Below are 14,147 nucleotides of genomic sequence, written 5' to 3' on the forward strand. Positions count from 1 at the left end.
GCATTTTAATATTGCACAATCAGACAGAATATGACCATAACTAAAACAATACAAACCAATTCGACAGCGAGAGAGAGGGAAATTAGTGTGAGAGTATGTGAAAATGTGCATTTTCTCAGGATACGTACCTCCGGTTTGGACACACACAAATCCAATGTCAATTAGGTCTGCTAGTTCACCAAAGAGACTCTAGTAGTCAGTCTTTCAATCATCTCTTACCACACTGTTAGGATGGCTACTCGTACCTGAAATGGCCGCCACACATGCACAGCATTCATTTTAACAGAACCAGCACAGCTGTATGCCTCCCCAGACTTCAGTTATTTTTTCCCTGTACCTTTGATGAAATAATAGAAAGGGTAAGAATATCTGGACCTATGCATACGTCCAGGTAGAAACAGACTTACTCATACTCCTAATTTCTGAAACCACTCCTTCCAAAGTTACATGAAGATTTAAACTTGCTGGAGGCAGGATAGGTGGTGTCATATGGGTCAAGCAGAAAATATTGACCAAACTGAGGGTCTGATTTACAGCTAATATCCAACCCACAACCAGCAACAAAAATAGATAAGCACTGGCTAAACCAATGAGTCCCACCTCCGGGACTCTCAAGCTTTGCTAATGGTATTTAGCGATGCTGTACAGCATTCCTGATTTGGTGCAACATGGTTGTAAGTGCACATCAGACATGTACAAAAGCAATTTTTTTAAGTGAGTAGGGGGAAGAAACACATGGCATTTGTAGGGGTGGAGTAAAGCAAACAAAAGAGCGAAAGCAAAATGGAGCGTGGAGAGGAAGCTTACGGGTGATACAGAGAGTTTAACATCAGCCTGGAGGGGGGAGAATCACCTGGGGGAGAAAGCAATGCAGGAGGAAGGAGCACACAAGGTGCATGCATCATGGAAAGGGGTAGGGGAGAAAAAACACAGGCGAGAGAGCAATGGGGAACGTGGGTGGGGGTAAGAGAAGTACACAGGAGAGACAGCTGGAAAACCAACGTACTCTTGTGGATTGCTCCAGACAAAATAAAAAAAGTAGCTCCCTTAAAATGAGCAAAGGAATGACACAATTAAACTGGTATGGCTTCACTGGAGGGACAGACACGCCATCCAATAAGAACAAGATAAATGAGTGACAGTAAATCCAACCGGTTGTAAACAATGCCGGGCTGAAAGCTCCTTTTTAGGGGTGAGGGCAAAGCGCTCCATCCCTCTTCTAATCTCTTTAGGGGGATTTTAACCACACCCATGTTACGTCAGTCACTTTATTTGGTTCATGGGCTTGCCTTTTAAAATCCGCTTGTTTTTATGCGTGAAAGGCATGCATACGTCATTCCTTTTCCAGTGGTTAGCCCTCCTCGAGAGCACCAGTAAACTACTGGAAACATACCAGGCTCCATGTTTTCCGTATGGTTTCTGGATTACTTTTTCTCTTTATTTCGCAGCGCAATCGTTTTCTTTTTTTTTTTTTCAGTTAACGTGTCATGAAAAGTCCGGTTAGGAGTTTACAAAGCTAATAGCTCTAACTCGATGTAATGCGAGACCTGTTGCATTGCAAACGCTTGTTATATTTGGTAAGCCAATAATATGTTGTTCCCAGTGGTGGCTCGCGGAAGGGATCAGAGGTGGGGCATGGTGGCATGTAGCAGGGGAGAACAACAACAAATAAATATAATAATTAAAAAAGATAAAATAAAAAAATAAAACGTACCTTACGCACCACTTTGATCCACTCCTCTCATGGCAGCATGAAAGCAGCATTAGAAGTGGAAGGAGCGCCCAGCCAGGGCAGGGCGCTCCGAGGCAGAGTGGACAGCCTAGTGCACATGTGTGTTTGACTGGCCCAAGACGGTCGGCCAAACATATATGTGCATTGAGGGGAAATGCCGTGCACTCCCCCTCAGTCCGTCATTGCCCGTGGTCCTGCCCCTTTTACAAGAAAACGATAATAATAAACACAGTTTTTTATCGTTTTCTTGTAAAAGTTCTGCTGCTGCTGGCCGTGGAGCGATGCATAGCTAGTCTTTCCTAACCAGACAGTTGTGCTCTCTGGTAGGTTTGGCCCAAACCGCACAAGCATGTATACAGACATGCACTAGAAAACCTCCAAAAGAGTAACAATCTAGAACAAAAAAAAAAAAGATGTAAAGAATCTAGAAAAGACAGTGCTACAGAATTAACCAAAAGAGAATATTAGTCCTCATCCTATGTTCACAATGCACACTGTGAGACTCCCCCACAGAAATTACCACTCAAGTCAAATCTACTGAGTAATTTTTCCCATTTTGTCTCAATTAATCATGTGGTATACAAGTATGCCTGCACAATACTGTAACCCCCACTCCCTCACCACCATTTTGAGTCGTCCTCAGCTCAAAGATAGCCAAGAGCTCATATGTGTCTTCTATATTGTGTATGATGTGTATCATATTCTAATATTCAATGTTTTTTTTTTATTTATTTTTTATTAAAGTTGAAACTTTGGACAATTGTTCAGAGTCAACTAAGAGCTGCCAGCCTTTGCTTAAAAGTCCACTGCCTATTCTTTTGCCCTGCATAGATCCAAACACTTGAAGGCCAGTTGCAATCAGTATCTTCTATATAAAAGAGTAGGTAAAGAAGTCAACAACAACAACAAAGATTTTCCTAGGTCGCCGTTGCTGGGGATTGAGTCTGAAAGAATCACTATGCGAGTGATATATTTTAACATTAACAGCATTAGACGGATAACTTTTAAATAATATTTAACCCATGCCTCACTTCTGGCTGTATTAGTTCAAGTATCTTCAGAAGATAAGGAGGGAGACAGAATTGAGGATAAGCCTTCTAAGAACATTACACAATTGCTCTGGAGTGAAGCAAGAGAAGGGTAAATTCTACAAATGGTTTGGCAATTTAATAGCTTAACCACAGATCCATGACAGAGATGGCTGGATTTGTTTCAAGATGCCAAACTGGCTAATATAGGACACGCATCACTGAAGTCACTACATTCATCTATATATCCAGCTTGAGTAAAGAGAAGTTGGTCCCCAGAAAAAAGTTCTGAAGTGAACCCTAAGTTTCTATGCATATGTCCTAGATGCAAGGAATCCATCATGGATAATTTACACCTGTTCTGCCGTAGCCTAGCCCTGAGTGAATTTTGGGGATCCATTGCCAGTTAGATCAGTAAAATCAGGGGAAGCAGTAGCAGTGACGAACTACCTAATTTTCCTTTCAATTACTAGTAAGAGGGAGGTTTGGGACACAGATGCACACATGTTGGTGCTTTATTCTGTATAACTGGCACAAACACAAATCTGAATTAAATGGGCAGATTAATCACCTGACCCCTAATCAGATTTTATTTTCTCTTCACATGCATCGCAGAGTATTTTTTTATATATAAAGCGGGCAGGATATCAGAATACTTATGGGAGCTTCATTTCAGATTTAGAAATAACAATCTAGATTCTGTGTTGACTATCATGTTATAAAATCTATGACTAAAGTCTTATGATTATCCCCGGAATGCTGGATTCATACCCAGTGACACCACACGCTTAAGATCCCACCTACAGCAGCACCAGAGCATTTCCGTTGCTACATTAAGCTACTGACATATGAGGACTAGATACACTGAATGTTGGTTTATTTATGTATTGTAGATGTGAAGGTTCGGCTTGTATCAGATGAAACACTGCAGATCCACAAAAGGTACAAGGTGATTACTCGCTCATAGTCAGAATACAGCAAAGTTTTGTATATCTCCGCACCTGGGAAAAAATTGGGACTGGGTTCTGGGGGTGTCTCTTGTTCCCAGTAGTACATTAACAGTTGAAGCAGGGTTAGTACATTTTGAGGCATGCATTTTGACCACCTGAAGGCAACATATATAAGACTTCATGACACCAATAAGTCGCAAGTGAAGAGTGTGAGTAACGAGGAGGAAAAATCCTTAGGTACAACAACAATCACCTGGTGAAATCAAAAAAGGTCAACTGTTGGTCAGCATCAGAAACGAGCTGCAGTTTAAGAAAGTCACATTTTCACAGGTCATTTTTTTTTTCTCAAGCAAATAGCAGAGAGTAACACATGAAGAGGCAACTGCCACCATCCTGATGCCAAAGAAAGAGAAGAAATTAATGCACTGGAATTTAAAAAAAGCAGCTACTATCTTCACTTTGACCATGAAAGGCTGAAGTCACGCCAAATGCGAGCAATTATGATTGTGGTGCATCTAGCCAGCCACTTTTCAGAAATATTTTAAGTGCAGAAAGAAAAAAAACAAATACTGTATTGTAATTATGATACAGGTTGACACAACTGAAGATGTAAGCAGATCAATAAAATATATAATTTTGGAGTGTCTCGTATACTGGTAAAGCAAAGATATTACCATTATCATCAAACAAGGACAACAGGTTAAGAATAACTGCAGTGCAGCGCACTGACTTTTCTCCACCATCAGTTTGAAAACAGCTGATATCACAACCATATTCGTGATCAGGTCTAGTTTTTTGCCACCCTTGTTTCAGGGATGTATTCTCAATACACACCTTAGGGGTGCATGGTTAAGTACCATCAGTTATAGCAAACAATTTATGTGCAACTAAAAACTAGTAATCAGGCACTGTTGCACAGTTCAGGGAAAACGTGTGACCTACTAGAGAATCTAGGGCACGACATTGGTTAGGAATCTCCTATCTTCGGTAATGTTGTAGAAGTAGGGTATGTTTAAATATGCCCAAAGCCTTCCTCTTAAACACGCGGCTGCTGCACTTAAATGTGCGAACATGGAATACTGAGGCAGCGCAATCCTGAAGCCATCTCAGGCCTCTTCAACCCATTTAAGGCCACTCCCTGCCCCTTCTTGTCTGCCTTCTCCCATTGTGACGCTTTTTTGTTTTTCTCTTCCTCCGTGTTGTCCATATGTGTCTTTTCTTGCAGTAAATGCTTGAGGCAGAAAAATCAGTGAGTACCCTCAAACATAAGTGCTGGTGCTCCGCACCGGAAACAACAAGCACAAATTAAGCACTGGGTGAACCACTAATACGGTACAGCTTGGGTTTTGCCATGTAAGCCTAAAATCAGGATAACGTTACAATCTGCTGTGTAAAAAATACAGTTTGCGTGAAATTCCATTTTAGCTCAAGGTGGTCAGTGGCCCTATTCAAAAGGCTAATATGGAGGAATTTAAGAGACGACATTGGATCCTTTTTGAATCGTTGGTCCCTGAATCCATACTTGCTGGTTGGGATTCAGGGCACAAACGGGGGGTGGGTGGGCACAAGACAACGAACTATGTTTTGCAGTAGAAATATGGTATATTCAACATGCAGTGCATAATCCTTACACCTTTTCCAGTGGCTGCTTTCAACAAATATATCTTGTTTTTCCTTCAGCAGCGGTGCTACTAGATTTTGTAGAGAAGCAGGAACGGCTTCTCGAGTGAAATCCTCAAATCGTTTTTTGACAAATGTTCTAATGTGAGGACAATTTTTTTTCCTTCTACGGTTCGTAGGAGACACAAACATGCTGTGACTGGTATGCAAGGTTGCGGCCTTACAAAGAGTCATTCATGTTCAACTTTAAATGATTTCTAATACCATATGTAGATACTTAATAACTATCATATGTGTGACTCTGGAAAACATAAGATGAAAACTGGTAAAAATGTTATCTAAACACAACTAATAACATCGTTATCTATCAAAAGGCAAGGAAGCATGCTGAAGCCAAACTTTTGTTTAGTAATGACAATATTCCATTACAAAAATATTTCTTGTATCTCTCCCTCATTTACCTTAGCAGGTGAACGTTGTTTTCGTTTCTTCTTTTTCTGCAAATCAACTGGTTCAAGCAGCATTTGATTTCTCTCAGTCTCCTGTTGCTCAGCATCATCCGAGAACTTAATCTCTTGTTTGACACGTATCTAGAAGGACAAGAAATGACAATTTAAACAACGTACTTGTGTAATTTCATAATTACTAAAATACTGTCAGTAAGGAAAACGATCTAATGTGTTACACAAGTTGCAGACCTATGATCTTGCATGCTAAACCACAGCTGATGCAAATGGAAAAGAAATGGCTATTCGGCATTTAGATTTACCAAAAATCACGCCAACATCAGAACAGAAATGGCTGAAAAGTGAAAACTGACATGTTTATTTTGATCTTTATGAATACTGTACGGCAACCTTGTTGTTCCTGCTTCCTCTGAGCCTGTGTGTGGAATCGCACAATATCACAATCCACCCAGCGTTTACTTAAAATATTATCACACACAAAAACAAAAACTGCCACATTATATTTCATGAGACCAGTAGTTTTTCTTTTAAAGCTTTCATCTCATCAGGATGCAAACAATTGAACAGAAAAAAAAAATCTTTGTTGCCACAAAACAGGTATTTTCAAATATGCTTTTTTTCAAATCCTTAATGTAAGTGAAACAGAAATATGACACGTTTTGTCCGGTAGGTGCAGCCTGCCATTAAAAAGTAAACTGTACGGGATAGTTTGTGAATTTCAATGTTGGTAGAAGATTCCAATTGACAAGGAGAAAACTCCACCACTACTCTAGCAAAACATTGACATACTTTTCTACGGGTTCTCCATACCAATCACAAAAGAAGTCTGGTTTTCCGGTTTTGCTTACAGGAGGCATGTGAAACATGCATTTCACAAACCTGCATGAATTCATGAGGTTTAGTTTCCACAGTTAAGGTACATTTCTATCCAAATTCGTTTTTATTTTTTTCGGTACCATCAAAGCAGAGCTCTTTGAAATTAATTCTTATTTTTCATTTTACAACTTTACAAAGTCCAATCGAAAAGGTCACAGTATGGCAGTTCCTATCTATATAGAACTGGAAACATATTTAGCAAGTGTAGATCTCCTTTCATATAGGATGTCAAATGCACTCATACTCCTTCTTTATGTTTTTTTTTTCCCTAAGAAAACATATGACGGAATAATCCATATTTGTTTTTTACTCTTTCAACAACGAAGCCAAACTCATCAACCACTGGAGTGCTAAAAAAGCCCTTAGAACAGTATATGAGGTGCTAAGGACGTGTCTAGCACTTCCTAGCACTCACCCTCAAGGGAAGTACTGGTGCTCCAATCTAGGTACGCCACCATCACGGCTCTGATGGGGGGGGGATGACAGCAGTAGTTATTGGCTGCCACCTCCTTCGTTGGCGAGGTCTTGACATCAGTGCATGTACAGAGAACTGACTTCATGAAAGTGCTCAGACATGAGCAGAAAGCCATTTTGCGTCTTCAAGCAAGATTTAAATCTGGTAAGATCCGCTTACTGGTCAGAGACTGGGAGGGAAGAGGCATACTGGGGGAAGGTAAAAGTTTCTCATTCCCCAGTGTCTCTCTGTTGAGCATTCCTATTAAGCGATCATCGGTGGGACCATGATTCCTCAGCAGGAATGGCCCACTGGACCACCATGTTGTTTTTGTTTCTGGGGGCCCCTCTTTGGATAAGGCTCACTCTCCCCCAAGGGGCATATATTTATTTTGCTGCCTGATCTGATGGCAGATCGTTGTTCCTTGAGGCAGATCTGCTGCCACATAACCCCAATAGAACATAAGGGATATTGCTGGTTGTGGGTAGAGCGCCACCCTGGTAACAGCTGCATCCCCCAAGGGATATATGTTTATTTTTGATTTTGCACCCCCATCACTCCAGGGCCAGAAAGTCAATTTTTTGAGGCTGATCAACCCCTTTTTGGGCAAGGGCGACAAAGAGGCAGAAAGCCCAGTAGACCATCAAGTTGTTTTCAGTGGACTGGAGGAGCACCATATGTTATCTACCTATGTAAATAATATTTAGAGGCATGGTTTTTAGGGTACAATGCAGCACTTGATTCCAATACAGGGGTGGATAATGCTATTAACCCACTAGAGATTGTGATGTGCTGTGTTTCCACAGCCTGCTTTTTGGTGCTTGATTTACTTCCTTGTTTGGTATGGAACGTAACAGTGTTGATTGGTAAGACACTACCACAAGTCCCAGATTGCAAAGGGAACAATGTAGAGTAGATGGGGCACCTTTGACCAGAGGCACAGGCTGTAGACAGAAAATGTCCAACCCAAGCTAAGCCAATCAGATCGCCACTGCTATTTTTATTTCAGAAAGTGGGAGGAAGTGTTTGGTATCCCTGCAGCTTCCTGGCTCATTTCCAGCTTGTTTTCTGTTGTGAGAGGTAATTCTTGCATAGCTGAAGTTTCCTAGGTCCATGAGTAATGTGCTGTTCCAGTCCAGGTTTTTCCTTTGAACACTGGGACTTCTAGCCCTGTTTTATTATTAAATGAACAAGAATACAAATCCTTGCGTTCAAAGTAAAAAACCTGGCTGTAGCAGCACATTACGCATGCATCTGGAAAACATGGCAGGGCTGTCCTTGTCTGTTTCTCTCTGTGGCTAGGTGTATGGAGGAAATGTTTCTCTTAATTTGGTATGTTTTGATTTTGCTTTATATTGTGAGTTTGTATTTTTCCCATCTAATGCATTTGAGAAGGTGGGTAATGTGCTTGTTAGTCATGCCGGCCTTTATTTTTGGGTTCCCCGTCTTGTTCATTTCCGTGCAAATCTGCACTTTTATGTGGTGTGCTGTGAAATTGTAAATTGTATTTTTGAATTTAGTTATATTTTTTCAAAAACCTTTGGAGTGTGTTTTGAAAAGTGTTTTGTGTTTACCATGGGTCACTGGAATGATTTCAGTATTCGGAAAGCTATAGATCTGAATTTACAGTTTCATGTAATCAATCAATCAAGCAGAGCATTTGTAAAGCACACTACTCACCCTTGAGGATCTCAAGGCGCTGATTTGAGGGGGGGGGGGATGATTGGGGGGAGAGGCTGCTACTGCTCGAACAGCCATGTCTTGAGGTGTCTCCTGAAGGTAAGTAGGTCCTGTGTCTCTCGCAGGTGGGTGGGAAGAGTGTTCCACGTCTTGCCGGCGAGGTGGGAGAACGATCTGCCACCGGCAGTTGTTCTGTAGATGCGTGGAACGGTGGCGAGGGCAAAGTCAGCGGAGCGAAGCTGTCGGATCGGAGTGTTGAAGGAGAGCGGTCTGTTGAGGTTTTCCGGTCTGGGGTTGTGCAGTGCCTTTTGAGCGTGGGTGAGGAGTTTTAATGCGATTCTCTTGTGGACGGGGAGCCAGTCTCTTCTGGAGCTTAGCCGAGGTTCCTGCGTAGAGGGCATTTCAGTAGTCCAGTTTGCTGCTTACGATAGCTTGGGTGACCTTCCTTCTGGTTTCAGTGGGGATCCATTCGTAGATCTTCCGAAGCATGCAGAGGGTGTTGAAGCAGGAGGAAGAGATGGCGTTAACTTGCTGGGTCATTGATAGTGATGAGTCTAGGATGAATCCTAGGTTGCGTGCGTGGTTGGTGGGTGTCAGTACGGTTCCCAGTGTGGCAGGCCACCAGGAGTCGTCCCATGGGGAGGGGGTGGAGTCGAGGATAAGGACCTCAGTTTTGTTGGAATTCAGTTTCAGGCAGCTGTTCTTCATACATTCGGCGATGGCCTTCATTCCTTTGTGGAGGTTGGTTTTGGCGATGGCAGGGTCCTTGGTGAGGGAGAGGATCAGCTGGGTGTCATCGCGTATGAGACGATGTTGAGGTTGTGAGATCGGGCAATGTTTGTGAGCGAAGCCATGTAGACATTAAAGAGGGTCGGGCTAAGCGACGATCCCTGGGGTACGCCGCAGATTATTTTGGTGGCTTCAGAGCGGAATGGAGAGAGGCGGACTCTGTGCTCTGCCGGTGAGGAAAGAGCTGATCCAGTCCAGGGCTCTGTCGCGGATCCCTGAGTCATTGAGGCGTGTGCCTAGGGTGTGGTGGCCGATGGTGTTGTACGCGACTGAGAGGTCCAGGAGGATGAGGGCAGCGATTTTGCCGTTGTCAAGTATGGTCCTCATATCGTAGTCTTAGCACCCGCGACAGGAAATGTCCCAAAACACAAAGTGGGCACATCCCATTTTTTGACAGAAAACAGAGCAGTTTTTTGCAAAGTGCCTACCTGTAGATTTTGGCCTCTAGCTCAGCCGGCACCTAGGGAAACCTACCAAACCTGTGCATTTTTGGAAACTAGAGACCTAGGGGAATCCAAGATGGGGTGACTTGTGGGGCTCTGACCAGGTTCTGTTACCCAGAATCCTTTGCAAACCTCAAAATTTGGCTAAAAAAACATATTTTCCTCACATTTCAGTGACAGAAAGTTCTGGAATCTGAGAGGAGCCACAAATTTCCTTCCACCTAGCGTTCCCCCAAGTCTCCCGATAAAAATGATACCTCACTTGTGTGGGTAGGCCTAGCGCCCACGACAGGAAATGGCCCAAAACACAACGTGGACACATCACATTTTTTCATAGAAAACAGTGCCTACCTGTGGATTTTGGCCTCTAGCTCAGCCGGTCCCAGGGGGGGCAGAAATGGCCTAAAATAAATGTGTCCCCCTCCTTGTTGCACTTAGCCTAGCAGCACACTATCACATTAGTGACCACCAGCTTCATTTTGCCTATTAACTTTATTTTAGCATTAGCCACCGCCACTGTAAAAGCTGCAAGCAGTTTTCCACGTTGTACAATGTGCTCATGTTTTTATTTTTCGTGTTCTTTCCCACCAAGGGCTTAGGCTGATAAGAATGCACTATCAGGGATGTGGAATTCCTATCGCCCGACGCCCGGGACATCTTGTTTGGGGTCAAGGGCAACAAGTTTTTATGTTTACTTTGTCCTTGGGACAAGTAGGCCCAACCCCCTGCAGCACAAACCCTTTGGCTGCCTGTTTACAGAGAGTGGAACTCTCTGCAGTTGAGGTAATGTGTTTCCAAAAGATAATGCTGTTCGAACTTGTATTTATGGTTCATTATTTGAAAACCTTCACTATTAGGGTGAGTGCTGTAAATAAATGTTTTAAGGTCACACTTCACTACTGACGTTGGTTCCAGTACAAAAACAAAAAAAAACGTGTATACACATGTTTGAAAAGTTTAGGCTATGAGGCTAAGTATAATGCTCCCAGAATGCTCTCCGATTATATGCAAATGAAGTGTCATTTAGTAAAATGTTTTGATGCATGCTAGTATTTCCCAAAAATATTTCTAATGGAAAATCAGTGTAACCATTTTCAACACGATTATGGGAAGCATGAAAATAAACAAACACTGACAAAGCCAACTGATCTGACATATTTTTATAAGTCTTTTAGCTTCATCAATGCGTGTCTTGTTTTGACATGGCTTTTGTAACACTTTATTGTTGTGGGAGCTACCAGGCCCTCAACATTGTAACAAACACTGGCAAAAAACCCCCAAAACTTTTTTGAACTCTAAAAGCACATGTTGCCACCAGTGGCATAACAAAGGCCCCGCAGCCGCCCTCCAGGGGGCCCCTTCAGCACAGCACCTGCCCTGAGTGAGTCTGGAGAAGGGGCTCCTCCATGTTCTTTGCAAAGGGGCACCCTCCAGTTTCGTTACGTCACTGATTGCCACTGTAGTTCCTGACACTGAAGAAAACTACTTTGTGTGCCAATATGCTCCTTGTGGAAGAGAAGAATGCGATCACTCACAGTAAAGCCAGCCGAAAGAGAGAGAAATAGAAGTTTAATAAAAACAAAATGTCTTTGTTAACACCAGACCTAATTAGGGACCAAGACCCACATGTAGGTAGCTTTTTGCATGTCGCACACAGCGACTTTCGCTGTTTGCGACGTACAAAAAGCACATTGCGATGCACAAACACAGTTTTGCGATTCGGTAACCTGGTTACCGAATCGCAAAACGGGTTTGCGACTCGCAATTAGGAAGGGGTGTTCCCTTCCTAATTGCGACTCGCAGTGCAACGTAGGATTGTTTTGCGAATGCGGGCGCAAACCAATGGCAGTTTGCACCCATTTCAAATGGGTGCTAACACTTTCACAAAAGGGAAGGGGTCCCTCTGGGACCCCTTCCCCATTGTGAATGTCACTGTAAACATTTTTTCAGAGCAGGCAGTGGTCCTGGGGACCACTGCCTGCTCTGAAAAAATGAAACGAAAACGTTTCATTTTTCGTTTTTGTAATGCATCTCGTTTTCCTTTAAGGAAAACGGGCTGCATTACAAAAAACTGCTTTATTGAAAAGCAGTCGCAGACATGGTGGTCTGCTGTCTCCAGCAGGCCACCATCCCTGTGAGGCCGCCATTCGCAAGGGGGTCGCAAATTGCGACCCACCTCATGATTATTCATGAGGTGTGCATTTGCGAAGCCCTTGCGAATCACAGATGGTGTCAGGGACACCATCCTACATTCGGATTTGCGACTCGCAATTTGCGGGTCACAAATCTGAACCTACCTACATGTGGCCCCAAATTCTTAAAGAAAGTCACAAAAGTGCACCCATGGTATATGTCGTACCCCTATAAAATATTTGTGAACTGTATTTTAGCATGGGTAAATACGCATGTGTAGATTTGCTCATGTGAAAATCTATTGAGCATTTGCAAGTTCATTTTCCCTCCAGCCACTTTCTTCCCAACCCTGGAAGAAGTTCTAATCCTGCCATTGTCAGGAGTAAATGTCCACCCTTTCTTATTATGGGAAAATATTAGAGAGAAGCTGGTGAAAATCTTTAAAACATGCAGGTTAGTAGGTTTGCAGACTCAAAGGCATTCCAGCCCTGGAACTATTGCTTTCTGCTTCCTCCAGCCCCAGTATGCAGATCTGCAGAAAGGTGGAAAAATAAGGAAATTGCTACAGTAGGGATTGAAACTGCAAATATTCAAGCCCTACTATGGTAGTAGCCCTGGCATACTCAGAGAGGCTATTATCAGAGCTCTTACATAATGAGATTGCTGCTATAATTTGGCGCCACACTACATGGCACCAAAGGGACAAGTAGATCTTTTTACAGGACAAGTAGATTTGAGAAGCAACCTGTCCCGTGGACAAGTAGATATTTTAATAAATTCCACACCCCTGACTATGATGGAAGGGAACAGTCTTGTTTTGAAGTGGCACCTTGGGATTGTGGCCAAGTCCAGACGTGTTATTTTCAAAGCTGGCCTAAAGTAATCAGCATTTTTTGAATAAACAAACTTCTGCAGAGAGAGGGAGGTTCTAGAATTTTCCTCCCTTGTTTGTTCAAAGTATAAGAGGTCGAGACCAGATGGACCGGGGACTGAGAGTGAGTCAGATCTCAGACATTCCCAGGACGCTGGGGTGTGTCATCCTTCCAGTGAGGATAATAGATCTCTCTCTCTCTCCTCGATCGTTTCTGGGATCTGGCGATCTGATGCTGAATAGGAGGGAGATGAAGCAATTGTGCCCTTGCCTCATGGTGATGCATATTTTTTAATTCACTATTTGCTTTGCATTACAATATAGATACATATATTTGCTGTGTATATTGCAGTGGAGAATCATTTGTACATGTTTTCATTTCATGGTATGACCGTTTTTAAACGTGTGCTGTCAGCATGCTGACCTTCTTTTACGAACCTTGCGAAGTGAAATAATAAATGTCTTCTTTAGACTTAGAAGATATTTTTGTCAGTGCATGAGTGTTTCAACTTGGTCATTAGTGAAGCAAAACAATGGCCCAATCCATACGCTCAACACGACACCCAGATTCCCTTTTTTCAGAAAGACTGCCTTTTTATAGCAAGGGATCATGGAAAAAGAGAAATAAAGAACATGGAACAGGTGCAACAGGAAGAGAACACGCAGAGGATGTAAACGAGGAGCAAGACAAAAGAGATAACACTGGGAACAAGTTCCACAACAACTTAGCGGTAAACTTAAACAAAACCCTCACTTTAACCACACAAAACTTCTCAATAAGGGCTTAAGTTTTGCACGCACTCTTATCTTAGACAAATTCAAATTATGATGAGAATTAACTAATTTTTTTCAGAAGGATAGAACTTGGAGCTTTTTTTGCAAACGAACCTGGAAAGGACAATGATATGGGCACTACAGGCCTGCGTAAAATATCCAATTTCACCCCTCCATCCATTTAGTGCTGGTGAGACAGAAGTACAAACATTTTAACAGGAACCGGTTTAAGAAAGTAAGTACTTAGAAACATTAAACATAAGAACTTTCCACAACATGAGAATAGCACACTGGACAGCAAATATTTGATTATAAAACCTTCCCATAAGG

At 42.5% G+C, this 14,147-nt stretch overlaps 1 protein-coding gene across 2 annotated transcripts in view; it reads right to left on the bottom strand.

The window, feature by feature from the left end:
* ZNF148 (zinc finger protein 148) overlaps nt 1-14,147 on the bottom strand; it is a 216,228-nt gene that overhangs the window by 101,486 nt on the left and 100,595 nt on the right. For both annotated transcript variants that reach the window (XM_069224287.1, XM_069224288.1), the window contains one exon: nt 5,792-5,920. In XM_069224287.1, the coding sequence (XP_069080388.1) occupies nt 5,792-5,920 (129 nt within the window). The remainder of the gene's footprint in view (nt 1-5,791; nt 5,921-14,147) is intronic.

Source organism: Pleurodeles waltl, chromosome 3_1 (genome assembly GCF_031143425.1).
Source record: "Pleurodeles waltl isolate 20211129_DDA chromosome 3_1, aPleWal1.hap1.20221129, whole genome shotgun sequence".
NCBI classification, from domain to species: domain Eukaryota; kingdom Metazoa; phylum Chordata; class Amphibia; order Caudata; family Salamandridae; genus Pleurodeles; species Pleurodeles waltl.